Source organism: Gobio gobio (assembly GCF_949357685.1).
Source record: "Gobio gobio genome assembly, chromosome: 15".
Classification (NCBI taxonomy): Eukaryota; Metazoa; Chordata; class Actinopteri; order Cypriniformes; family Gobionidae; genus Gobio; species Gobio gobio.
Window position 1 is genome coordinate 27,443,242 of NC_137108.1, and position 27,999 is coordinate 27,471,240.

General features: G+C 41.5%; 1 protein-coding gene across 1 annotated transcript in view; it reads right to left on the reverse strand.

Annotated features, from left to right (window-relative positions):
- Positions 1 to 638: 638 nt before the first annotated feature.
- bcam (basal cell adhesion molecule (Lutheran blood group)) overlaps positions 639 to 27,999 on the reverse strand; it is a 68,797-nt gene continuing 41,436 nt past the window's right edge. Inside the window, exons 2-16 of the mRNA XM_079837091.1 lie at positions 27,193 to 27,320; positions 26,573 to 26,786; positions 24,105 to 24,181; positions 23,864 to 23,960; positions 22,947 to 23,129; positions 22,720 to 22,841; positions 22,491 to 22,635; positions 21,481 to 21,596; positions 20,555 to 20,696; positions 9,430 to 9,554; positions 9,174 to 9,315; positions 5,418 to 5,456; positions 4,411 to 4,552; positions 4,229 to 4,322; positions 639 to 3,456 (exon numbers count right to left, since the gene is read on the reverse strand). Coding sequence (XP_079693217.1) covers positions 3,451 to 3,456; positions 4,229 to 4,322; positions 4,411 to 4,552; positions 5,418 to 5,456; positions 9,174 to 9,315; positions 9,430 to 9,554; positions 20,555 to 20,696; positions 21,481 to 21,596; positions 22,491 to 22,635; positions 22,720 to 22,841; positions 22,947 to 23,129; positions 23,864 to 23,960; positions 24,105 to 24,181; positions 26,573 to 26,786; positions 27,193 to 27,320 — 1,772 coding nt within the window. The 3' untranslated portion in view covers positions 639 to 3,450. The remainder of the gene's footprint in view (positions 3,457 to 4,228; positions 4,323 to 4,410; positions 4,553 to 5,417; positions 5,457 to 9,173; positions 9,316 to 9,429; positions 9,555 to 20,554; positions 20,697 to 21,480; positions 21,597 to 22,490; positions 22,636 to 22,719; positions 22,842 to 22,946; positions 23,130 to 23,863; positions 23,961 to 24,104; positions 24,182 to 26,572; positions 26,787 to 27,192; positions 27,321 to 27,999) is intronic.

Below are 27,999 nucleotides of genomic sequence, written 5' to 3' on the forward strand. Positions count from 1 at the left end.
GAATGCTGCTGAATTTGACACCGAATTCTGTGAGTAGGACTCTTGACAATAGGCAAATTACTTTTTTTGCCAGCGAAATTCTATTAATGTAACCATACTTAAAGTGACAAGCCTAAAATGTATCAGTCAGCTTGTCATTACTACAGTTGGTGACTTTCATGTTTTTTTCTACAATTGAAATGTCATATTCACAAATTAAAAAGAAAATCTGTCTTTTAGCGCTAAACGCGTTAAGGATGTGATATGCAGGATAAGCAGCGTTCTAATCGTGTCGCTCCACACTCAATTGCAAGTGTGAACACAATCCTCAGCAAGGCTCCTATAGCTGCATTTCACTAAATCATTTATTCTCACAAAGATGAAATAACCAAACCCCACGCCTATCAGATTACATAATGCAATGATCATAGTTAAATATCATTCAATTACGGAAGCGTGTTTATGTCCTCCAAGGTGTCTTTACATGTAGAAATCCCTTGAGGGGGTTTCGCATTATCATTTAAAGATTAACAAGATCATACATGATATACTTACCTGACGGTTACAAAAGATTAAAGCCTGTTCAATCTGAACTATCATTAGACGTAAGGAACAAATACTGAAACCAAGGGAACAAAGGGAAACTCGAGATGAATGTTAAGATGAGAAACAATGTTTAACATATTCAACTGATTCAGCCATTATGTTACTTCAGGGTTACAACAATTTTAGAACTTTTTGGACACAAAACATGAGACAGTTTGGGATTTGTTGTTGTTGTTTTTTTTGGCAGTATAAACTCTACACAGTTCCAATCAGAAGAAGACAAGCTACAAAGTTCACAAATGCGTACCACAAAATATACAGTAGACCGAGAGGGCATAAGCAATTGCAGACATCCATAAAGTATGACATCTTATTCAAAACAGTGTTCTTCTTTCTTGCAATACTGGCGAAATTTGCAAAATCATTCAGTAGTTAAGACATGAAACCTTTACCCTCTTTAAGAAAAGCTTTTTTTTCTTTCACAATATTCTAAAAAATTGGTGTTCAAATATCTTGGTATGCAAAAATTTACCATAATTCTAAATCACACATTGCATTGACAGAAAATATGACTACATTTTGCAAAATGATAACATTAAATGTGAAAAATAGCATTAAGATAAAAAGTAAAATATATTCCACGAGGAGTCTGAGATAGAGGCCTTTACAAACTGGCCATCATACTTTTTCCAGTGTTTGAGATGTTCAGAGATGTATTAGCTCATGTTCCATGTGTCTAATAGACAATTAATACATATTGATTCATTAACACTCAACTCAAAGACTCAGTAGGTAAAAAAAAGTATGTTTGTTATATCCAAACAAAACCCTTTTCCACCCTCTACCAATGTAATTTCTCCTCAGTCCACTTTAACCTCATTCAATTGTACTTAACCTGCTACTTAGAAAGTCTAGAATCACTGTTTTGTTGGTACAGAAATGCACAGTATGTATGTGCTCAATCTATGGTCATATTGAGAAATTGTGTAAATGTTCAAAAAAAAACTATCCCTAGGTGTTGCTCTGACATGCAGAGGACCTGGCTCAAAGAACAGAATATTGTAAATCTGTTATTTGAAGCAAATAACAAGGCTCATGCCTTTGTTTAACATTAGGTCCTGGGGAAAAAATGACAGGGTGTTCCAACAACATAGTGATTCTAGAATGTTCCAGCTGTGCCATCTGAACAACAGTGTGCTATTATTACTGAGAAAGATACAAAATACATATATATGCAAAACACAAAACCCTGGAACATCACATACGAGCTTAAAGAAATCATTTTTACACCCCATGTTCATATTTTGGTTTTAAAAAAATGAAAGCTGCAATGAGTATCAATATTGATAAATAACAAAAAAGATCATCACTCTGTAACAACAGTGGGAAAATTCTGACCGTGTCCCTCAACTGTTACTGACTCTCAGAATTTAAAGGTATACTTCACCCAACAATGAAAATTAACACCATCTACTTACTTCATGTAATTGAAAACCTATAGATTAAGTTTTTTTTTTTTTTGTCCATATAATGAAAATCTGTGTGATCCAGCATTGTTTGGACTCCATTAACTTTAATTATGGACAAAAACGTCTTAAAAATATCTTCTTTTGTGTTCCACAGAAGAAAGACATTAGGTTTGGAAAGACATGATGGTGAGTAAATGATGACAGAACTCAACACAGAGCAACAACTTTTAAGTTAAAAAAAAAAGGCTGAAGGTGTTTAATTTGATATGTTTCTCTAAATATATAAATAATGCCAACCTAGTGATATTAATAGCATTGGTACAAGAAAAAAGAAAAGTATATTCAGACAGCATGTGCATTTAGATATGTGCTCATTAAGTAGATATTTTCCAATCGCTTTTAAGCACTTTAATTATTCAAAAAGAGATGTTAAGGTGAGAATATATAAACTAATGAATGCTTAACGCCTGTGAGGAACCATTTAAAAAAACAAAAACCTAGAAGATAGGCCTGACCTGTCCCATTACTAACCCATGTTTAATAATTACAAGGTTAGGTTAAAGTCTTTGAACATGTCCGAGCTGTCGAGTGAAATACAGTGCGGTACAGAGGAAATGAGATTATTGAGTTAGTTGTGTAGTTCTGAACCACTTCCACAACTCTCAGACTTGAGCTAAATGTGTCTGTGCATTCAGATATATGGTTTGAGAAGGATTCTCACACACTTTCTTTCTTTGCCTCACCACAGGCTTTTGGTTTTAGGATATTATAGTGTGTAATTTTGGACATGGTCTAAAATATGGGCAAAAACACAAAAGTTTGACTATGATATGAAAAACAGAGTTTGATCATTTCACCACATCTATATGTGCTCCATGCAGATCATGACCAAAATGTATAGTAGTCTGTAGGGTCTACCACTCGGGATAATGGCATGTGTGCAGTTCACAATAAAAAAATGTACACAGTAAGTGAGTGCAGTGTGTAATGCAAAAAGAGGCTGTACTGCACTATTCAACAACATGAACTATTCAACATAACCAGGGTGCAGCACAGTATGAAGAGCAACATCCAGTGTCCACAGTGACTTATCTGACTTGTTTTGGGTAGATAAACACTGAGCTGCATTAAGTCACACTTTTTTCCATAGAGTTGTACTGCCCAGTCATTTTGATTGGACAAAGATTGGCTTGATTACACAATCAGGACACAGTAGGCACCCTTATCAAAATAATGCCAGATTTACATTTATTGCCCCTCCCACTTCTAAACTGAACCTCCCCCCCCCCCCCCCCCCTCCGCTTAAAAAACAAAAAAACTGTACAGCCAAAATGAATTCATCTTCCCTGTCCTCCATCTTCTCTCTTCTCCTCCAATCAGAGCACTCCTAATTCCACCACGTCATCTTCTATGTCTCTGGAGATCTTGTTCTTATTTGTCTCTGATCTTCTTTGTTTTAACACTGTGAAAGAGGAAAGGTTGTTAATGAATGCACGCTGTTGGTACAGGCCATCAAGCTGCCTAAAATAATACAATTCTTAAAGGTGACACTGATGCAGTGAATTATAAGTCAAATTATTTAAAAAAGAAATCCATGCTATGCAGTTCAGGCTAATATTAATATATTTAAACTGTTATAGTCAATTAAAACTATTAAACATTTTAAAATTATATTTATTATTAATTGACAAAGCTGAAATAAAATATTAATATTCGATTTAGGTTTTTGTTAAAGTAATTTAGAAATGTTGGCAACTAACTGAACCTCGGCAACTAAGTGAAAATAAAATAAATTGAGGTATATAGAAATATATAAAAAAAAAGACAAAAGTACCTAATTTTTTAAACCTAATCTCATTTTAAAATGAAAACTGAAAATATAAATAATTTTAAAAGATTATTCAAAACAATAATACTTTAACAGAATAATATTAAAAATAACACAATAACACGGACACCGTGTGTGTGTGTGTGTGTGTGTGTGTGTGTGTGTGTGTGTGTGTGTGTGTGTGTGTGTGTGTGTGTGTGTGTGTGTGTGTGTGTGTGTGTGTGTGTGTGTGTGTGTGTGTGTGTGTGTGTGTGTGTGTGTGTGTGTGTGTGTGTGTGTGTGTGTGTGTGTGTGTGTGTGTGTGTGTGTGTGTGTGTGTGTGTGTGTGTGTGTGTGTGTGATATGATATATCAGTTCTGAATCAAAACCAGAACCACTGTGCTAAATTTAGTCTTTGACCCCTCACCTGTTCTGCATGAGGTTTGTTTAACAGACCAGCCTCTTCTTTCTCATTGGACTTCATCTCAACCACAATACCACCTTTCACGTCCCCAGATGCCCTGCAAGGAGGAAGGACACATAAAGAAGACAAGAGAATGAATATGTGGACATGTGGTTTGCAAATGTTGGTTATCATGGTTTACTTACACATCCTTCTTGTCTTTTTTCCCACAGCTCAGCTTGCCCTTCTTACTGAGGAAGAAGAGCAGAGCCACCATTAAGAGAAGCAGCAGAACGCACACCACCACGGCGATCACAACCGCACTCGAGCCCCCCTGCTGTTTCTCCGCTGAGAAGAGTGAACGAGAAGAGAGTTGGTGAGAAGTTGATGGTTATTGGTGAGTGTGAAAAAGTAATACTTTTGGGTGGAAAAGGAAAAGAAAGGGGGACACAGAGGGGGAACGGGTGTGTTGAGGAGGGTGGGGAGGAAGTAAACCAGAACAATAAGCAATTGTTCTTTTGTCGACAGTAAATGTGAGACCCATAAAGTAATCTGTGATAAATAAGGTCACAGATTGAGAAATGATATACAAACACACACATACAAAATCTCACAGCTAAGCAAACAGACAATCGCATACATACACACACCGTTTTATTCACACGCAAACACAGAAAATCAGCAGGGGTTATACAGACCTGTTTTAAACACGGGGTTTCCTTCGAGCAGCATTATGGGAAAGAGAAAATTGAGTCCCATTGAACAGCACACGTTAAAAAAAAACAATCCAGCATTAACTCACATACACACACATAACGAGGCCCATTGATGAGATGAAGACGAACACACACACACTCTAAAGTGACCACACAAGCTAAACATTTGACAGCACGCCCAAGAATGGAAGGAAAGGACATCGGTATTTAGAGACAAACACCCCAGACACAGAGAGGAAGGAAAGAGATGAAGGTAAAATAGAACAGAATCCTTTATTGTCCCAAATTAGGGAAAAGTTAAAGGTGCAGCATCAACAAAATAGAGGACAGACATCATACAAAGATCACATACGTAATACAATATACAATATACACAGTGTTTGGTAACAATACATAATATACAGTGTAAAGAGCTGAAGAGTTAGATCACGGAGTATGTACAAGAAAGAGTCCTGAGAGGGAGAGGAGGAGCAGAGAGAGCTGGGACAAGTGTCTACCTCGGTTAGTGGCATTGGCATCGGTGACTTTGTCTACATCTGCACAGAAGAAATAAAAGAATGAGGTTTAGAGAACACCATTTGTTATTTCAAATTGTATATTAAAGTTAAATTGTTGAAATTTCAAAGGTCTAGACTCTAGAGAATCATTCTGGATTTGTGATGTAAAAATTTTGTAAATACAACAAATAGTTTGGGATCATTTCTAGATTTCTATTTCAAATATGTGACCCTGGACCACAAAACCAGTCATAAGGGTCATAATGTTGAACTAGATTAAAAAGTTTGTCGAGACAAACTTTAAGTTGGCTTGGAAAAACCGGACCAGAAAGTTTGAAAAAGTTTGAAAAGTTTAAAGGTAGAAATAGTTTGAAGTTTAAAGTTTGAAATAGTTTGAAGTTTAAAGTTTGAAATAGTTTGAAAAGTTTAAAGTTTGAAATAGTTTTATTTAGTAGTTTAGACCTGCTATGCGGTTGCTTGGGTACTCAGATGGTTGCTATGTGGTTGCTAGGGTACTCAGGGTGGTTGCTAAGGTGTTTGCTATGTGGTTGCTAAGGTACTTGGGGTGTATGTGGTTGCTAGGGTGGTTGCTATGCGGTTGCTAAGGTACTTGGGATGGTTTCTCTGGTGGTTGCCATGCGGTTGCTAGGGTACTCTGTGTGGTTGCTAAGGTCTTTCTATGTGGTTGCTAGGGTACTCAGGCTGGTTGCATGATTAGCATGATGTTAGCATTATTAGCTAACATGAATAACATGTTTGCTAACACAATTAGCATGTTGATAGCATAATGGTAACACAATTAGCATGTTTCTAGCAGAATGCTAACACAATTAGCATGTTTGCTAGCATGATGCTAACACAATTAGCATGTTGTTAGCATTATGCTAACATGATTAGCATGTTGCTAGTATGTTTTTAACCAAAAGTTAACATGATGAGCATCAAGCTAGCATAATGTTAACACAATTAGCATGATGCTAGCTAGATGCTAACATGATTACCATATTGTTAGCATGATGTTAGCACACATTTTGATTTGTTTTTGTCATGTTCTAACCCTAAGTTAATTGCTATTAGCATGTAGCTATTCACTGTTAGCATGTGTAACATATTGAAAGTCCAGTTTGCTAGCATGAGCCAAAAGACCCAGCCCCCATGTCTCTATGATGTTCTGATGCAGAGATATAGGTCTTGCTAAATGGTTGCTAGGGTACTCTGTTTGGTTGCTATGGAGTGGCTTGGTAGCATCCAATGATGATACTCCAAAGGCTGCTTGTCAGTATGAATGATATAAACCAACCCCCATGCCTCTATGACATTCAGATGTGAAGCTATCCCTCTGTGGATTTGGGTTGCTAGGGTGCTTGATAATGGTTGCTAGGGCGTGGCTAGGAAGTGTTGAAGGTGATTTGTGATAGATAGATAGATAGATAGATAGGTAGATAGATAGATAGATAGATAGATAGATAGATAGATAGATAGATAGATAGATAGATAGATAGATAGATAGATAGATAGATAGATAGATAGATAGATAGATAGATAGATAGATAGATAGATAGATAGAAGAAGAAGAAGAAGAAGAGAAGAAGAAGAAGAAGAAGAAGAAGAAGAAGAAGAAGAAGAAGAAGAAGAAGAAGAAGAAGAAGAAGAAGAAGAAGAAGAAGTTTAAGAAGTTAGAAGTTTAGGATTTCAGTAAGTTGGCTCTTCCAAGCCAGCTTAATAAATAAGCTTTCCATTGATGTATGGTTTGTTAAGGATATGACGATATTTGGCCGAGATACAACTATTTGAAAATCTGGAATCTGAGGGAAAAATCGCCTTTAAAGTTGTCCAAATGAAGTCCTTAGCAAGGCATATTACTAATAATAGGGTCCAGGGTCACATATATGCTATGCTAAAAAAGGGGGGACAAAATCCTGAAAAATAAATCACGATTCTCGCTAAAATATTAAGCAGCACAAATGTTTTCAACATAGATTTTAATATGCAATCTCTCTTGAGCATCAAATCAGCATATTAGAATGATTTCTGAAGGATCATGTGACACTGAAGACTGGAGTAATGATGCTAAAAATTCAGCTTTGCCATCACAGAAATAATTAGCCTGGATGCCAGCCGAACTTAGCCCCGCCCACAACATTTTTACTTGGGCAGTTCGGTCTGGACTTGATCCATAGAGAAGTAATTATGCCCGAACAGAAACTGTTCGGACCAATGAAATTGTCAGGGCGGGCTTTAGACGATGATGGACAGATGATCAACATTAAAGTAATCATCCACGTCATCAAAGGCGCTTGGGTTGAGTTTGTTCTAATCCTAAACGGAGAACTTGTTCGTATATACATTCACCTTTACTATTTCTCTCAGAAATGATGATCGCGTTGGTAAGTACTCTGTGTATCCTTAAATTCTTTTTTTACAACACAGGCAAAGATCGTTTACACTCATCTTTTTCTTCTAACGTTAGGCTACTTATTCCAGCGTGCGTGCGTGCAGGTACAGGGTTGCCAAGTTTTTACAACAAAACCCGCCCAATTGCTAACGTTCCTCAAAACTAGCCAAAAACAAGCCCAATAGCTTTCCGGGAAAAAGGACATTTGGGAGGTAAAATATGTTATTTTGGCAGGACTGGCAGCTAAAAATCGCATTCCTGGGTCTGTATGTCACATAATTGGGGTTGCTTCAACCCGCGGACTTGGCAACACAGTGCAGTTGAGTTCTGTTGACATTTGACAATTAACGTTATGCGTCGCTCCGTTGCTCTGATTGGTTGTAGGTCTATCCAATTGAGGTCTTTCCTGGTTCGGTTAAAACACGCCCCATAATCACAGCCCAACGGAGCAGTATCAGACTCATATTCTGACTACAATTGAGTATGACGACGTCAGGCTAAGAAATAATATTAACATTCAGAAAACAGCTTAAATTGTAATAATATTTCACAATATTTCTGTTTTACAGTATTTTTGATCAAATAAATGCTGCCTTGTGGGCATAATAAGATATTTATTGCGAAAATGTAAAAAAAATATTCTTATAGTCTTCAAACTTTTGATCAGTAGTGCATAAAATGGACATGATTCTGAAGTGTCTACAAGGCCATGCAACTCAAGCACATTTGCGCAGATTATACTTTTATACATACTATCGAGGTGAATTGATTGGCTCATTAGGTAACATGACTTGAGATTAGACCAAGCAACATCAGTGCAAGCTAGTTAATATTCATGAATATAGTATTTTTACATAGTGATGTTGAACTATTTGCCCATAATCCCACCCTCTAAAAATTATATATCAGTTCAGGATGATTTCCAAAAAGTGCAGTATACAGCCAGAGCACACTGCATGCATAAGATACGATATCCCACAATCCACTGGGCACTTTACCTTCGGTTTTCAGTGTATTAAATTAACTTAATGAACCATGTTTTTTAAGACCTTCTCAACTAATTATTTGAGCAGATTTCCAAAACATCTTACACAAAATGGGATAATCATTCATAATAACAGTATGCAACTGATATATCTGGTTGCTACAGGCTGAATTAACCATACAAAAATAAGGTCATGCGACCTTAGGCAGTATACAGCATATCAAGCTGGGGTTCTATTTGTGCAACCCTGCTGACCTGCTGCTGGTTTATATATAGGCCAACCAAACTAGATAAAACTGGAAGTTTCTGTCTGATATTTACCCAGTGCATTCCAATCTTAACATTGCCTCAGTTTGTATGAGTAGGAAGCACTTACCTGATTTGGTGGACACCTTGAAGGTCCTGTTGACGTTTCCATGCTCATTGCTTGCTTCACAAACCACACCACCCTTCAGAACTGCGGCTGTGGCCTCAAGAGTGACCCTGCTGATCACCTTGTTCCCCATTACTGTCACTGACTACACCCAGACAAACAGACAGATGAATAACATAAAAAAATACAATGAATACTGTTTTCAATGATGTAAAGATCAAGCTCAAAACAATCAATTTTTTTGAGCACACACACGCACCTGTTTGCCAGAAGGGCTCCAGCTGAACTGTGGAGCAGGATAGCCAAGAGCAGAGCAGCTGAGAGTGACCATCTCTCCCTCCTTAGCAACAAACTCATTCACTGAAGCTTCAATCTCAGGTTCACCTTCAAAACAAAAGCAAGTGTTTATTATAAGCCACCAATCTTTGATTTCATTTGCTTTTAGCCTGTCTTTGAATGGTAAATTCCTTGATATAATTGTCAGCCCTTAAGAGGCATTAAATTAAACCTACCACACCAGATCATCTTAACAAATTTGACATCTGCTTTTTTTTGAGGATTTAGTCCATGGCAGTCGACTCCGATTCCTGACTCCTGAATCAATTTCCTTTACTTTAAATATCAGAATACAAGATTTACGTCATTATAATGTAGGCTATTCTAATTTTCCGACACAAAGCCTAAAACTACCTTTATTCAAACAACACACTTTTAGCGCGACTGGCCAAATGAGTCCAGTTTAGAGTTGACATTACCTTGAAATGATGCCTTTCCCAGAAGTTGCCAATACTACCAAGGGGTAAAAGTCGCGAGAAAAAGCCTTGGTCAAATATTTTTTCAGCATTGAAAAAACGAGAGCGAAGGTAATGTATTCTTCAATGAATGAATCTAATTCATCCAAATGTTCGGGTGAGGGCGATAAATGCGTTGTCTTCTCTTGCAATAGCGCAAAAAAAAAGCTGTTAGGACAGGATATTTCAAGATTATATTAAAAAATCATATCTAGTCTAAATACATACAATAATGTACATTTATTAAAGTTTTTTTTTTTAATTAACACGAATTAGGATACCATGACAAACCAAATTATATAAAACCGAAGAAGCCACAAAGCTGGCAACAGAATTTTTATTGTACATGTAGGATAAGACTGTGATGTTGTTTCTGCGACAGCTTCAGCTCTCTTATGCATGAGTGAACGATTTCAGACGCAGCAACGGAGTCGACAACTAGAGTCAATTTCTGTGCTGGAATAGACTCTGACACTAGGGCTATTATCCATGACACTAGGCACTATCCATGGCTCTGAAAACAGCTCCATCCTATGCAATAGTCGTGACATCATATTCCATGTGCTCAGTACCAGTGGAAATTTTATGGACCTCACTTTAAATTCCTCACCATCCTTTATGGAAACCAGGAAGTTGTGAACTATCCTCTAAATACCATGAAGGCATAAGGAACAAAACCAGGAAATCAGCTAGAGAATGAAAGTTTTCCTGGTTCCACAGATAAATGACACACTGCCTGGTGTTACTGTATATGTCACATACTTCAGGACGACAAAGTGTTTAACAACTCTTGTTAGAGTTTTATTAGGAATTAGATCAACAGCAACTGCTCACATGGAAATATATATCCCATTCATTTTCAACCCACGGGCATTTCAGGAAGTTGCCTTGAACCAAATTAAACTGATCTGAGCAAAAAGTCTAGGAGGATTAGAAAACAGATGAGTTTTCTTTGTTCTTTTGATGCAGTTTCTTCTTCTAAAGCAGCTCTACTGCAAAAACATCCCATTTTATCTAGCTAAGCTAGCTTGGACTCACTATCTGCATTCAGAAATTATTATCAGAATAAATGTATTTACAAGTACACACATGAGCGGCTCAATTAACGTCTGGGAAATATGTTACTTTTTCACACCCTGAGTTCGGGGTGTATAAATTAAATTTGTATAGCTGAAGCAAATTGTTATGGATCATAATTAGCTGTAAATGTGAATGTTGACAGTGCCATTTAGTTTTAAGCATAAACCCGAATCATTTAGCTGGTTTATGAGGAGACAAACATTTCTCATCATCCTCCGTGGCAGGCTGGCTGCATAAAAATGATAAAACACGTAGATCAGCATCAATTATTCACCTAATGTGCATCCTTTCCTCTTCATTACGGAGAATTAGAGGTAAAAATGCTTTTTTGGGAGAAAAAGACTTTGATAAATATGAAATTAAGAAAAATGACTCAAAATCACTTAAGTGCACATCATATCGTAATTGTGATGTCTAAACACGTAAGAAGTCTAAACATCTGTTCCCATTTCCATAATAACAGAGACTTCAGGATTATAGGTGACTTCTACAGAAACATACACACTGCCGTTAAAAAGTTTGGGGCTTTATAAAGAAATTATTTAAAAGTGAATCATAAAGACATTTATAATGTTACAAAAGATTTATATTTCAAATAAAAGCTGTTTTTTAAACTTTCTGTTCATCAAAGAATCCAGAATTTTTTTTTTAACAAAATATTAATCAGCATAACTGTTTTCAACATTGATAATCATAAATGTTTCTTGAGGACCAAACCAGCAAATTAGAATGATTTCTGAAGGATCATGTGACACTGAAGACTGTATGATGCTGAAAATTATGCTGAAAATTCAGTTTTGCCATCAGAGGAATACATTACATTTTAAAATATATTAATATAGAAACGTCCGGTTACGTATGTAACCCTCGTTCCCTGAGGAGGGAACGGAGACGTACGTTAGTGACTAACGAATGGGGGTTTCGCTTAGAAGCCAATCATCTTCATCGTATTCAACAGCGCCCAATGGCAGTGCCAATGCCATGGGCATGCGGAATTTGCATGCGTAACTCCGCCCCACCTCGTGGGTATATAAGGAAGTACGCTGCGAACATCGCATTATGTTACTGCTGCAGGAGCCAAGACTGAACTCCTCGCGTTCCAGGCAGCACAGCTGACGTGGCTAAGGAAACGTACGTCTCCGTTCCCTCCTCAGGGAACGAGGGTTACATACGTAACCGGACGTTCCCTTTCGTTCAGTCACTACGACGTACATTAGTGACTAACGAATGGGGGAACCTGTAAAACAGCGCCACTCAGCTGTCATCCAGTGCCCTGCGTAAGTGTGAGATCCCGCCACTTAAGGCCCTAGGACTCCCACTTATCACAGGATTACCAAGGTACACTGGGAAGCATATCCCAGTGAGGGAATGCCAAGGTGCCTACCGTAGGGAGGACTTAGAGAATACACATATGACCCGCTGAGGGTTGCATATGGAAGATCTCTAGGGTACCAGCCGAAGGTGGATTTTTAACCCTAGGGGTGGCAGGGACTTGCCAAGGGAAAGACACCTGCTCACTGAGGAGGCTTACGGTGGGAATACTCGTGTGGGGGTCGCCAGAGGGGAACCATGCACACGGAGCACCTGGCCGGACATGAGGGTCTGGGCTCGAAAGGGCAGACTGAACTGATGTCGGCGTCGACAGTGCTGGAGGAGCTCAGGGCTCTCGGGGAGCTCACCTGAGGAAAATATCGCACGTATCCAGTCATGGGAGTGGAATGGCGAGCAAGCGAAGACACCTGAGCGTGGTCCATTACCGGCCCCTCGGGGGGGCGAGTACAAAGTCGGACACTGGCTCCACTCGGAGATTGTAGAATCTGGCGAATGTGTTGGCAGGGATGTGATTTTTCCGGATTAATCCGGAATTCCGGATTTTCCGACCTGAAAATGTGACCTACGTGAATCATGCAGATCTGTAAAAAAAAAAAAAAAAGGGGGGGGGGGGATTGGCCGTCATCTCACAGCCGTCACCATGTAACCCGGGACGGAACCACAATCGCGGGATGCGCAACAAGGACTGTATCGTGACAAGAACATCGCCGGATCGGATGATCTGGGTATGTATTATTGCTTGTGTCTATATATAACCTATAAGTTACTAATTTTACTTTGTTGTCGATTGATTAGATGATCGATTTTGATTGATTTTCCACTATGGCAGGATGTTTAAGCTGCATTTAACATTAACTTAGCAGCTAACGTTACTTGTATTTGCTAGCACTAGCTATAGCAAACAGCGCGCTTTTCGGCGCCCCCCGCTTTTTCACGTCAGTTTGGGTGACAAAGTCATCTGAAGCCATTCCATAGCTTAACCCTTAAATGCATGTTTCGCCAAATATTCTTACATATTGGGGTCGTTAGCGACCCGGATCTAAATTTAACATGGAGAGACCTCTACCTGTCGCGACTCGCGATAATATATAAAACTCCTGATGTTAGAGTAACAGCTACAGGAGAATAAAATAAAACGTATTTCGTTACCTTTTGGAGCTTGGAAGGGTTCAGTTTGAGCAGATGTTTAATACCATCATCATATCAGTACATTCAGCATCTGCCTCATATTCGCGATTTCACGCTTATTCTCCAACTCGTTTTCAACGTCTTCAAAATCAATATTTTGCTCACTGACAGCTTCTTGACCACATCCATCATCAGAGACAGCGATACTAATATTTGATTGTGTTCAGCACTTGCTCTCTGCAGTAAATCACTAAGCCATTTCAAGTTTTGCAGATTATAATTATTATTGTTTCGTTTTCTGTCAGAGGTAACTATGAGTGAAACGTCACTTCATCATTGTGTATCAGACATCGCCACCCTGTGGAATAAAGGTGAATTACACCTATTTCATCATTATAGATTCATTTATCATTGTGCAAAAAAAATATATGTACAATCCTACACACCTCGGATCGTTAGCGATCCTATACATTTTGACAAAAAACTAGTGAAAAAAACAGGCATTCAATTATAATTCTATTATTTTTTTCTTGTTATATTGTTTAAAATGGATTGATTGAGGAATACTAAGAAGGTGGATGTCTAACTTTAAAAAATACTAACGACCCGAGGTATGCATTTAAGGGTTAATGTGAGGGACATAAGTCTATTTGGTGTTTTAGTTTAATCGCGCAGCACTTCTGTGCCTGTCTGTTCACATGAGGAGCCCAGTGACCCTGTGGATCCAATATGTTTAATGGCAGAGCAGACATGGAAAGTATTAACTTTCTAAGCTATAGCAAGTGTTATTCCATTCTGCGCTCGCGCACCTCTGCTCTAGTTTTCAACCTTTCTGAAGAGCGGATAGACATACAGTACATAGTCAAACATGTAAAAAATTATATATTTTCTGATATGGATTCTTACATTCTAATGAAAATTTTCCATTATTTTTGATTTCCAGCATACACAGACTCATGGCCAAGCTAGCACTGAACAGCCCTGAATTAAAGTCTATCGAACAGGGGGTCAAGAATCGGTTCAAATGGAGCTGGTTGCTGGAGACTCTCCAAGTTGAGGGAAACACTTTCTCACTCAATTGCTTTAGCAAAATTAGAGAACCAGTGTGCTAACTGCACATTTAGCTGTTAAAGTTGGGTAAAAATGCATCCACCAAATAATTTGTTATTTTTCATACTGTACAAAAAAAGTTGCACATTGCACATCTTGCAATAAAATAAAATGTATTTTTTTGTTCAAATAAGTTGTTATGGGTCCTGCTTTACTGTCCATATTGATCCGCCACCATTTTGATCGGCGGGGGGGGGGGGGGGGGGGGGGGGGTTTGTGATGGGGGCTCTCAGTATATTTTCCTGCTTTTTTGTCCTTGGCCAATCACATGCCTGGTTGGGTGTCGCCCAGCCTGCAGCTCTGCAGATGTCTGTTAGCGAGGCGCCATGCGCTAGAGCCCAAGAGGAGGCCACACTCCGGGTGGAGTGTGCCCTCACACCAAGGGGACATGGTCGACCTTGCTGCTGGTAAGCCAAAACAATGGTGTCCACCACCCAGTGAGACAACCTCTGCTTTGAGAGAGCACTTCCCTTCCGCTCTCCACCATAACAGACAAAGAGCTGGTCTGAGGTCCTGAAACACTGCGTCATGTCTACGTAGGCACGGAGAGCGCGTACTGGACAGAGCAATGCCAAGGCTGGGTCTGCCTCCTCCAAAGGCAGCGCTTGCAGGTTCACCACCTGATCTCGGAACGGAGTGGTAGGAACCTTGGGCACATATCCGGGCCGGGGTCTCAGGATCACGTGAGAGTTAGCCGGCCCGAACTCAAGGCACGCTTCGTCAACCGAAAATGCTTGCAGGTCCCCGACCCTCTTAAGCGAGGCCAATGCGGTCAGCAGAGCCGTCTTCATAGACAAGAACTTAATCTCGGCCGACCGCAAAGGCTCAAAGGGAGGCCTCTGCAGAGCACTTAAGACTACTGAGAGGTCCCAAGAGGGAACGAGAGGAGAGCGAGGAGGATTCAGTCTCCTCGCTCCCCTCAGGAACCTGATGACCAGGTCGTGCTGACTTACCTTTTTGTCTCCCAGGAGATCGTGGTAGGCAGATATTGCGGCCACGTACACTTTCAGGGTGGAGGGAGACAGCCTTCGCTCCACCCCCTCCTGGAGAAACGATAGCACGGACCCGATCGGGCATTTCCAGGGGTCTTCTTGGCGGGAAGAGCACCATGTGACGAAGAGGTTCCACTTCAACGCGTAGAGACGTCGCGTAGACTCAGCTCTAGCGGAAGTGATGGTAGCGACCACCGCAGGTGGAAGGCTACTCAAACCTGCCGTGTCCCGTCCAGAAGCCACACGTGGAGCTTCCAGAACGCTGGACGCGGGTGCCAAAAGGTGCCCCGTCTCTGAGTCAGAAGGTCTGGTCTCAGAGGGATAGGCCAGGGAGGGGCTGTCGCAAGGAGTAAGAGTTCTGGGAACCAGGTCTGGCCGTGCCAAAGCGGGGCGACCAAGACGACCTGCTCCTTGTCCTCCCTGATCTTGCACAGTACCCGTGCAAGAAGGCTCACTGGGGGAAACGCATACTTGCGTAGCCCGGACGGCCAGCTGTGCGCCAGTGCATCCGTGCCGAGGGTGCCCTCGGTCAGGGAATAATACAGGGAGCAATGGGAAGAGTCCTGGGAGGCAAACAGATCTACCTGTGCGTCGCCGAACCGTTCCCATATCAGCTGGATCGTCTGGGGGTGGAGTCTCCACTCTCCGGGGAGAGGCTGAAACCGTGACAGCTCGTCGGCTGCACAGTTCAGGTCTCCAGGGATGTGGACAGCACGAAGGGACCTCAGGCGCTTCTGACTCCACAAAACGAGATGGCGGGCGAGTTGAGACATACGGTGGGAGCGTAGACCGCCCTGGTGGTTGATGTACGCTACTACGGCCGTGTTGTCTGTCCTGACTAGCACATGTTGACCCTTCAGCAACGCTCGGAAGCGGTGCAGGGCGAACCGTACAGCCAGTAACTCGAGGCAATTGACATGCAGAAGGCGCTGGGGTTCTGTCCAGGAGCCCGCGGCTGCTTGTCCATTGCACATGGCACCCCAGCCCGTGGATGATGCATCTGTTGTCACAACAACATGCCTGGAAGCTCGTTCTAAGGACACTCCGGTCCGTAGAAACTTGAGGTTCGACCACGGGGTGAGTGTCTGTAAGCAGGCCCGAGTCACTAGTACCCGGAGCGTGCCAGACCGCCATGCCCATCTCGGGACTCGATCGCGTAGCCAGTGCTGAAGCGGTCTCATATGAAGCAATCCGAGCGGCGTTACCGCGGCTGCAGATGCCATATGCCCCAGGAGCCTCTGAAAATGTTTCAGTGGAACCGCACTCTGGCCCTCGACTTGTCGAAGGGCAGTCAGCAGAGACTGCGCGCGCTCGCTCGAAAGCTGCGCGCACATGGCGACCGAGTCGATATCCATACCGAGAAAAGAGATCCTCTGCGCGGGGCAAAGTTTGCTCTTCTCCCAGTTGACCCGAAGGCCCAGACGGGCTAGGTGATGGAGCACCAGATCTCTGTGTCCGCAAACCTGCTCTCGAGAGGGACCCAGTATGAGCCAGTCGTCGAGGTAGTTCAGGATGCGGACCCCGTGCTGCCGAAGGGGCGCAAGGGCTGCCTCGGCAATCTTCGTAAAGACGCGAGGGGACAGAGATAGCCCGAATGGTAGAACTGCATACTGATATGCCCGCCCCTCGAAAGCAAACCGTAGGAACGGTCTGTGTCGAGGCAAAATGGAGACATGGAAGTAGGCGTCCTTCAGGTCGATCGCTGCAAACCAATCGTGTGGACGAACGCATTCGAAAAGGCGTTTCGCTGTCAACATCTTGAAGGGAAACCGGTGAAGGTAACGGTTCAGGATGCGCAGGTCCAGGATTGGCCGTAGCCCACCGGTCTTTTTGGGTACAATGAAGTACGGGCTGTAAAACCCGCAATTCATCTCGGCTGGAGGGACAGGTTCGATCGCACCCTTCGCCAGTAGGGTGGCAATCTCCGCTCGCATGACGGGGGCGTTGGCCCCGATCATGGTGGAACGGACTCCCTGGAAGCAGGGAGGAACCCGTGCGAACTGAATCGCATAGCCGCGCCTGACGGTCCGCTCGACCCAGCGGGACAGCCCTGGAAGCTGAAGCCAGACATCCAGAAACTGCACCAGCGGGGTCATACGGTGTACAGACGTACCCGGTGTGGGCTTGCAGCGATGCAGCGTCACCGGCCCGGACATGGGAGGCTGTGGGGCGTCCCGGTGCGGGGGCACGGTTGACAGCTGCGTCCTGACAGAGGAGACCAGGGAAGGACCAGCGTTCCACTGGGGTCTGCTCTGCCAGGAGGCTGGCGACAGAGTGGGATGCGAGTGGCGGGACCCGTGGGTGGCGCGCACCGTCATCACCGGACTCTGTGGGCTCAGGGATGGGAGTGTTAATTCTTTCTTTGACCAACATAGGGTGCTGCTGACCCGGGGGCCAGCAGCTGAACAAAGGATTCTCCCCCGGCCCTCCACCGGGGGAAGGAGTGGTCCTGCTACCATCTCCTTGAAAGAATTTCCCATCCCTGAGCCGTCCGTCTCAGGAGCGCCGCTTGGCCTGGCGTTTAGCGGGGCGCGGGGCGGCCTGAGGGGACTTGGACGCCTTCCTACGGCTTCCTCCGCGACCCGGCCCGGGTGAAGGCTGCTGCTTGGACCGGGTGGGAGGGGCGGGAGCCTTAGGAGGGCGTCCTCGGCGTGGAGCAGACTGAGTTGACTGCGCCGGCGGCGGGGTGGAGGCAGCAGCTGGCCGCCGGGGCAGTATGTGCTTAATAGCCTCAGTCTGCTTCTGGGCGATTGAGAACTGTTGGGCGAAGTCCTCAACCGCCCCGCCGAAGAGGCCGGCCTGGGATATGGGGGCATCGAGGAACCGGGTTCGCTCGGTGTCCCGCATATCGGCCAGGTTCAGCCACAGGTGACGCTCCTGGACCACATTTGTGGACATCACTTGACCCAGGGAGCGTGCGGTCACCTTCGTCGCCCGGAGAGCGAGGTCGGTGGCGGCACGCAGCTCATTTAAGAGCCCCGGATCAACTCCACCCTCGTGCATGTCCTTGAGGATCCTGGCCTGGTAGACCTGGAGGATCGCCATGGCATGCAGCGAAGCGGCAGCCTGCCCCGCGGCTCTGTGCGATTTCGACACCAAGGTTGATGTAAATCGACAGGCTTTGGAGGGGTGCTTAGGATCACCACGCCAGGTTGAAGCGCTCTGAGGACACAGTTGCATCGCAACAGAACGTTCAACTGGAAGGACCCCAGTGTACCCTTTAGCTGCCGCCCCATCGAGGACGGAGAAGGCGGAGGAAGTCAGTGAACGGTCACGGGAAGACAACGGGGACTTCCAGGACCGCGTGAGTTCCTCATGCAGCTCGGGAAAGAAAGGTATTGAGGGCAAGGACTGACGGGTGTCAGCGCGAGCCCCCAAAAACCAATCATCGAGCCTTGAGCGTTCGGGACAGGGTGGAGGGTTCCACTCGATCCCTAAACTCGCGGCTGCCCGAGACAACATGGCTGTCAGCTCTGGATCTGACTCGGGCAATGCTGGCACGCCCGAGGGCGGCAGCACAGCCGAGTCATCATCTCCAGAAGACTCGAGCCCACCTTGTGATGCGGTGATCGACATCGCATCCTCCTCTGGAGCGCCAAATGAGATGCGCGGGGGGGCCGGAGCCGGCCCCGCGATCTGCATCTGAACACTCGCGGGTTGCAATGTGCAAGACGGGGGTGTGGCCCGAGGCATGAGCGTCGGGGCTTTGTTCCACACCGTAACCGTCAAGTCACCCTGACCACCAGCCGAAGTACTGGGCCTCTGGGACTCAGTAGATCGGGGTGTGGTAGAGGGGACTCTCACTTCAGTACGAAGGTCATGGAGTCTTGACCGCAACATTGCGATGGTCATGTTCCCGCAGTGAGAACATGACTCATCCGCGAACGCTGTCTGAGCATGCTGAAAGCCCAAACATATCAGACAGTGTTCGTGCCCATCAGAAGAGGAAAGCAACCGACCACACCCAGAAGTACACGGACGAGACATCCTGAAAAGGACGCGTCACGTGTAAGCTCTTTTATGAGAGGAAGCCTCGCAGAGAACGCCGAAGCGCCCAGGGACCACACACCAGCTGTCTAGCGGACCACTGCGCAGATCAGCAGGCAGGCAGTATGATGATCACTGGAACGCGCCGTAACACCAACGCCTCAGGAAAGCTGCTCGTCTCGAAAGCTGTCGATGACTCAGATCAGGCTTGTAGGAGTGAAGAGATCCTCTTGGCTCCAAAGCAAAAACATAATGCGATGTTCGCAGCGTACTTCCTTATATACCCACGAGGTGGGGCGGAGTTACGCATGCAAATTCCGCATGCCCATGGCATTGGCACTGCCATTGGGCGCTGTTGAATACGATGAAGATGATTGGCTTCTAAGCGAAACCCCCATTCGTTAGTCACTAACGTACGTCGTAGTGACTGAACGAAAGGGAACTATTATTTTTAAATTGTAAATATCACAATATTACAGTATTTACTGTATTTTGAATCAAACTTTTGACGCCAAACTTTTGAACATCGTTTGACAACATAAGAGCTCGTAGTTTTGTCTTTAAATGTTTTAAAATGTTGTTTCATATCAGTTTTGATATGGAAATGTTGAAAGTTGTTTTACTTACTATTGAGATCGACTGGTCAGCCATGACACTGGCCTGACCAACATTTGAATATTCTCACAGTAATCTTGCAGCGAGTTACATAAACAGTACTTTCAAACAAACACACTTCACTGAAGCTGTTTCCTTCTGACATTTGAACTGCTACCTGTATCTGAACATAATGTCCACCCAACGGAAACCAGCTGGTATAACAAGCATCGACTGTTGACAGCCCATAGTAGTGTCTCTTGAATGCAAGCTGCAAGCTAAATGCGTTGACATTGATGACAGCTTATATTGACACTTTGCACTGATCAACCACAATAAAGCTGTATGTGTCTGTGTATGCACTTAGTACCTTTGACGTTAACGGTGACATTGGCTTGTTTTTGGAGACCCGGCACTGAAGGTACAGCTCCGACACATATATACACACCAGCGTTAGCCAAAGTCACTGACTGGATAGTCAACACACCCGTGTTCGACAACATCTGTGAGTCCTATGGTATACAGTGAGATGAAATGTGAATTCAGATGAGATCTAGTATAACCCACTATTTCCATCAGCCAAAACGTGTACAGTCATATAATATGAAAAAAAAAATGAAAAAAAAAATTTCCTCAACTTTATGTAGTTCCAAGCCCATTAAACTTTGGTTCTTCTTCAAAAAAAAATTACGATTTTTTTATTTTTATGAAATCAGACATGTTTGTCTCTCCATTAAAAATCCAGGTATCCAAAATTTAGAAGATCCAAAAAGGTCATACAGGTGTCGTAAATTGAATCCATTTGAATCGAGCAGTTTAATCCAAGTCTTGTGAAGGGATACGATCGCTTTATACATGACCTTTTGTGTAAAGCAAGCAAGTTTCTCTTCATAAGATTTAGATTAAATCTCTTGAGTCATATGGCTTAATTTTATGACACCTTCAGGAACTTTTTGGATTACCTGGACTTTCAATGGAGGACAGAAACATCTCAGGTTACCTTAAAACGATTTCAATTTGTGTTTCAAAGATTAACCAAAGTCTTATAGGTTTGGAATAACATGAAGGTAAGCAAATTATGACAGAATCTTCATTTTGGGTGAAATGGGGTTTAAATTTGAGTTTGACACTATCTGCCAAAATGACAAAAAGCAAACTGAAAGGACCTCCAAAGGCAGACACAACATAGCATCATTATGACTAATAGAACATCAGAGAAAGAAACATATAGATAAATGGGAGGTTCTCTAGGAACAATCGGAGAGGGGATGGAGGCTTGTTGAAATCTATACTTGCCTTTTTCCACTGCAGGGTGTGGGCATCAGAGGCCTTGGTCTTACACTGAAGCTCCACAGCATCTCCTTTAGAAACCACCAAGGGGCCTTCTGGAGCCACTACCACAGGGTCAATATCTGACGACAGAGTGACAAAAGAATGAATTCAGTTGAACGAACTTGAATGAACTTAACAACTCCTTTTCTAAGCCCCACCCTCAAACATTACTGACCAACCCTAACAACTGTTGCCATTTGCCATTTTCTCAGACAAGCTTTTGCTCTTTTCTAATCTAATAGAATATCGGGCTGTTTCAGAATCAGGAGAGCTCCAAACCTTCAGTGTTTGGAAATTAAAACACTATTTTATCCAAAATTATCGTTAAAAGATATTGTATTGTAATGGTTGAAGAAAACTGTAATTGATTGAGGTGACTGTTGTGTTGATAGCTAAACCCTTGATAACTTAAGTGTTCACAGTAACAGAATTGAAACGTTGTTGTAGAAACATTAGTAGAAACAGAATAATATTGAAATATAATTCAATAAAATTAAAACCAAATGGAATTATATAATAAAAAATGAAAAGCACTCAAACAATTTGAAAAAATTAAGCTAAAATTAAAATGAAAACTAAAAATATGAAAATAAAATCTAAATCAAAATATTAATGAATACTATAATAGTAGACTGTATAAAATAATACAAAAATAACACACACAAAAAAAACATTAAAATAATGAGAAGATTTTGATTTGCAGTAACAGTTTTTAATGAAGTTAGTGCATAATTTTAATACTTCTTTAATTCATTCCAGATAATTTTTTACCACTTCATGAACACATTTTACTGATATCACATTATTTTTGGAAATCTCTTTTTTTTTTTTTTATTCGTATGAGATGTTCTGTAAAGCTTGTCTAAATTAGCGATGGTAATGAAGACTGAAGTTTAACAAAGAATCATTTATGCATATAATTTAGTAACTTGCCCACTTTTGTATTTATTCTAGTGTTTGGGATTGGTACTTACAGTGCACGTTTAAGCTCAGAGTTTTGGTAAGTTCGACATCTGACAAGGCATCAAAGTCCAGAGCTTCACATGTATAGGTTCCAGAATTTTTTCGAGTGACACTCTTCATATGTAATGTGCCTGCCAATCCTTCCACTCTTGAGTCCTTACAAGTGAGTGAGTAAATACGTGAGTGAGAATAATATACTAGATTATTTGGTTGTGGCTTAGCATACATGTCCTCTCTCACCTTTATAGAAAACTCAAACTCTGGCTGAGGGTTTCCATCAGTCTTACACTCCATCTCCACATCATCCCCCTCTTTGATTGGCCCCTGATTCTTCACTTCGAAGTACACATTTTCTGTCGAATCTGATTGGAGGAGAGCACAGGATGAGGAGTTTGAAGTGTATAGTTGACGCATGCAGCGCGTTATAGGTTACTGTTTCTTTGTAAGTGTGTGTGTGTCTGACTCACAGAGCAATGAGAGATTGAATTCATCAGAGCTCTCCTGTTTGATCTGGTTGCCTGGCATGCTGTACTCCACTGTGCAGTGGAAGACTGATTTAGCATCGGCTTTAACCGGCTGCATGTACAGCGTGCTGGTCATGGTGTACAGGCCTGAGGCTTCCTTCACCAAACTAGGTATCATATATGTCTCTGTGAAAAAGAGCGGAACAAGATTAACTTTACAGTAAGAGATCTAAAAGTGTGTCTGGAGCAGCCAGAATGCTATTATGCTAATTATATATGTATATATGCTGAAAGGTGTTTAATACATTTGAATTAAGAAGGATTAATATATATATATATATAAATAAAGTTTAGGCTCTGTGCATATTTTTATGTTTTGGAAAGAAGTCTCTTATGCTCACCAAGGCTGACATTTATTTGATAAAAATACAGTAAAAAAAAGTGAAATTGTTAAATAATATAACTATTTAAAATAACTGTTTTCTATTTTTCAATTTTAAAAATGTCATTTTCAGCATTATTACTCCAGTCATTAGTGTCACATGATCCTTCCGAAATCATTCTAATATGCTGATTTGATGCTCAAGAAACATTTCTTATTAATATCAATGTTGAAAAAATTGTGCTACTTAATTTTTAATAGAAAGTTAAAAAGCACTGCATTCATTTGACATACTTTTTTGTTACAATGCAAATGTTTTTGCTGTTTGATCAATTTAATGCATCCTTGCTGAATAAAATTATAATTTTTTTTTCAAACAAATGACCCCAAACTTTTGAATAGTGTATAAGTCCCCCATTTGAACCCCAAATGTTTGGACCCCACTATGAATCTAGTAATACTGCAATGGACGGGAAAGAGAATTTAAAGAGATCTAAGAGCTGACTTATTCTTACCACTTTTCAGATTCTGCACTTACTTTCCTTTTGGCTCTTCTCATCAGGCAGCGGAGTGTTGTCTTTAAACCAGATAATACGAGGCTGGGGATAAGCGTTCCTGCTGGTGCACTTGCCCACCTAAACAAACGTACCACACAGAAATTCGACATGCTAGATGTTGTTATACGATTTTTGACAAGCTTTTCATTGTCATTGTGAGGCTGCACAAAATAATTCAAGACTCATAGCTATCATAGCTAAATACATCTACACAAGACTCACCTCAGAGGAGGATGTAGTATCATGACTGATGGTGATGGCCTGAGTATTGCCTGTTATCATTGGCTTCTCTGGAGCAACTGTGAGAGGAAAAGGGAAGTTTATTTACATTAATAACATAAATCAACTCTGAGATATGGTTTCCTAAACCAATTACAAGCAAATACCCACTGCAATTGGCAATAGAAATACCAAAACGTTGGGGGGATTTCAATGAAAGTATCATGACAGCTGACAACTGGCTCTTTAAAATGTACGCTAAACCATATGCCCAGGATGCCCAGTTATAATTTTCTTCTTCATCTTTTATCATTATTCATTCATTAAAATAATGATAAAAGATGAAGAAGAAAATTATAATCAGGATCAATAGAAATATACACAAACATCTCTTTTAAATAAAATTCAGTTAACTGCTATCTGTGGGCGGTAATACTGTAACGTTAAAAGTGCCAGGCAAATTGTGCTGCGTTTTGTGAATATGTCACAATATAATGGACCTAATTTGCATGCAAATGGGTGTTTGTGTCGAAAAGAATAAAATTCACTCAGTTTAAAAGATTTTGCCAGGTAAAACGTGGATTCGAGCTAGTAGGTTTTTACACTGAAATAGCTTGTGCAAAAACTTGATTGAATTTGCCGCTAAATTTCTCAAATGGAAACATGAAAAATTTGCTAAATGTGTTAGAAAGCATACATTAAGAGGCATTAACACTAGCTCCCTTTCTGAATCACGCTGAAACCTCTCCCCCCACCAATTCACACGCAAGGTCACCATATCACTTCTCCCAGCTGTCATCTGGTACAAAAATAAACTGAATCATTTTTAATAACATTAACAGTCATGCCATTCTTCCAAGATCACTTAGTTTCTGTCGGTCTCTCTTCTTCCACACGATTTTTCAGTCACCAAAGCATCGCCCTCATGTCTTAATATTTCTCAAAATACTTTTAAAAGACACTTGAAAAGACCAAGCACAGAGAACAGTTTACATGGAGATAGATGTCTCTTTCTCTCTCTACATAGGGACATGTCCCTCTGGTGCAGCCATTAGCCATGAAGCGGGCAGCAGCATCCGTCTCCTGGGAGGAGATGCCATTGTTTTCCAGTCCCACTGCTCTCATTCACAATTATTACAGCCATTACTGCCTCTCTCGCTTCATGCAGTCTGGGATGGAAAATGAACAAAGAACCTGTTCTGCTGTTTTCTCTGGTCTATACACACACACACACACACACACACACACACACACACTATTCGCAGCCTACGCCCTCCTACACACAAACAATTGTCTAGTTTTTCATAAAGTGACCCCATCACACACAGCTGGGGGAGGGTCTCTAAAGAAATAATGAATCACTGAGCAGGGGGCTGAAAGTTCAATACCATCTAATGCAGGCCAATTAGAGACGCAAAATAATAATAAAAAAAATCTATAAACTGTGATAAATTAAATATGCCATGAACCCTGACTGAGGTCTATAATATATCATATACATACAGTGTTACACTACCTTTTACAGTAATCTCAAAGTTTATTCTATGAAATGGGTGCCATTTCATAGCTAATAGCATTTAAATATAATTTAATATTTATATACATTTACATACACAAAACTGTAAAATACACTCAGAATTCTTTGAAGAATGAAACATTTTAAATATTATATTTGAAATATATAATGTTTTATAACATTATAAATGTTTTTACAATTCACTGTCCCTTTTGATCAATTTAACACATCTTTGCTGAATAAAAGTATTAATGAATGGTAGTTTATTGAACATCTAAGTCAATGTATCTTGTTGTTTTACGAATGTTTCAATATTTTTACAGGAAAATAAGCCAAAATTATTATTTTTTTTACTATGAATTTTACAGTTTACAGTTGTGGTTCTGACAAAAAAGTCAGTTCATACTAACATCTATTTTAGTTTATGTATTATTTGATACACAAGAAACATGATTATAATACCTAGCTCTAAGGTTTACATCTTACATTTGTGCCAGTCATTCAGTCATGAAGACTCTACAGAAAACACATCTCATCCCATCACTGATTAGATGTTCCTCCCTTAATTGTGTTTTCTCAGTATAAGACTGCCAGCGTTTTGCATCTGATCTGGGATCAGCGAGGCAAGGACAAGCAGCTCTGCTCTTAGGTCATTGGTCATTAACACAGTGCTCGATGCACATAGGGTTCTTTGGCTCTCATAACCCTTAAAATGACATCCATCAAACATGACAAGTGCAATCACTCTATTAATCAATAGTGTCAAATGCAATCTGTACGGCCATAATTGACCCTGGGCCAACTCACAAACAACACCCAAGACTAATGAATAGGGGTAAAAATGACTGGCCATATGTCCCATTTAGTTTATGGAAATCTTTAGAGGAGTGGACACAAGCGCTCAACAAGGACCGAAGAAATGTGATATGCATTCGTTTTCAGTCGTCAGACTTACAGAAAACCTTGACCTGGGTCTCAGCGTCAGACACCCCCATAGGCCCTGCCGTCACTTGGCAGTAGAAGCTTCTCTCATCATCCACCATGACTGGGGAGATGGAGAGGGACATGTCCTTTCCCATGATTAAGCGATCTGTCCATGCTGTGCCAGCATCAACACCAAAATCTTGGGAAAACTGGTAAGCGATTTGCTTTCTTGCACCTGCGATTTCCTGAGGATGATGGAAACACAAATGCATCACTGTAGTACAGCATTCGCCATTCGGTCATTAGGAGTCTTTAAGTACTATGTACTTTCATCAAAAAGGAAATATTGCTATTAAGTGTTGTATTGCAAAACACTTGCTGTGAGGTGGGATATGGGTAAAGTTAAGGTTAGGGACAGGTTTTGTGGGTAAGGGGTAAGTTAATAAAAAATTTTAAAAAAAAAAGAAATGCAGCTGTAATTACATACAGTTTTTTAAGTACAATGTGAAAACGTGCACAGTGATTGTAAGTGCACATGATTAATTTAAATGTTAAATGTCAGTGTATAAAATAAGAAAAGCAAAACAATCAAAAGAGATTTAATGAAAAAAGTGATATATTGTAACAATATAAAGTCATTCATGTACTCACAATGAACCACTGGACCACAATCTTAGAGACCGGTGCAGAGGTGTTGTAGCTGCAGGGCAGTTTGGCGGTCTCTCCTTTAATCACTTCCACCTTTGGGGTCACAGTGACCTTCACAGAAGCCAAACATACTGTAAAGAGAAGGAAAAAGAGACGAAAAATCACTTGTGTGATAGCAATGATGTCTACTGTAATTGAGAATTGGACTTTTTTTGTTTTGATGGGAAGGATCGAGGGCTGGATTGAACAACACTCATAATCATTTGCCAGACGGCTTTTCACTGCAGCAGCCTCGGAGTCACACGCAGTGAGAAATGATCCACACGCTGTGAGACTGAAACAGCCATTGTGTTCCCGCTGCCTCCAAACATGAAGCCCAGCTGCACAGAACCAGGTGCAAGAGAGAGCAAGAAAAAAGACTGCCGATAACCCTTTGCTCTCATGAAATCGGGTAGTAGGACTCCACAGTAGGGCTGGGTGATATGTTTTATATCCACAATATTTTTGCAATGATTTCGGAGGCAATATAAAAGCAGCATTATGAATATTTAATATATTTTAATGCGGTTTTAATTTCTCCATTAAGTTTCCTGAAAAACATAATATAATGGCTGTGAAATATACTTTAGATCCATTTTAACCTTCAATAGCAAAAATTGTGCAGAAAATTCATTTTAGTGAATCTTTTCAAATTTTCTGTTTTAATAAAAATGAATCTGATTGCTGTTTTTTGTTATATAAGCACATATCCCATAAACCAATTAAAAAATCTTATTCTTGCTCATTGTTCAAAAGTTTAGGGTCAGGATT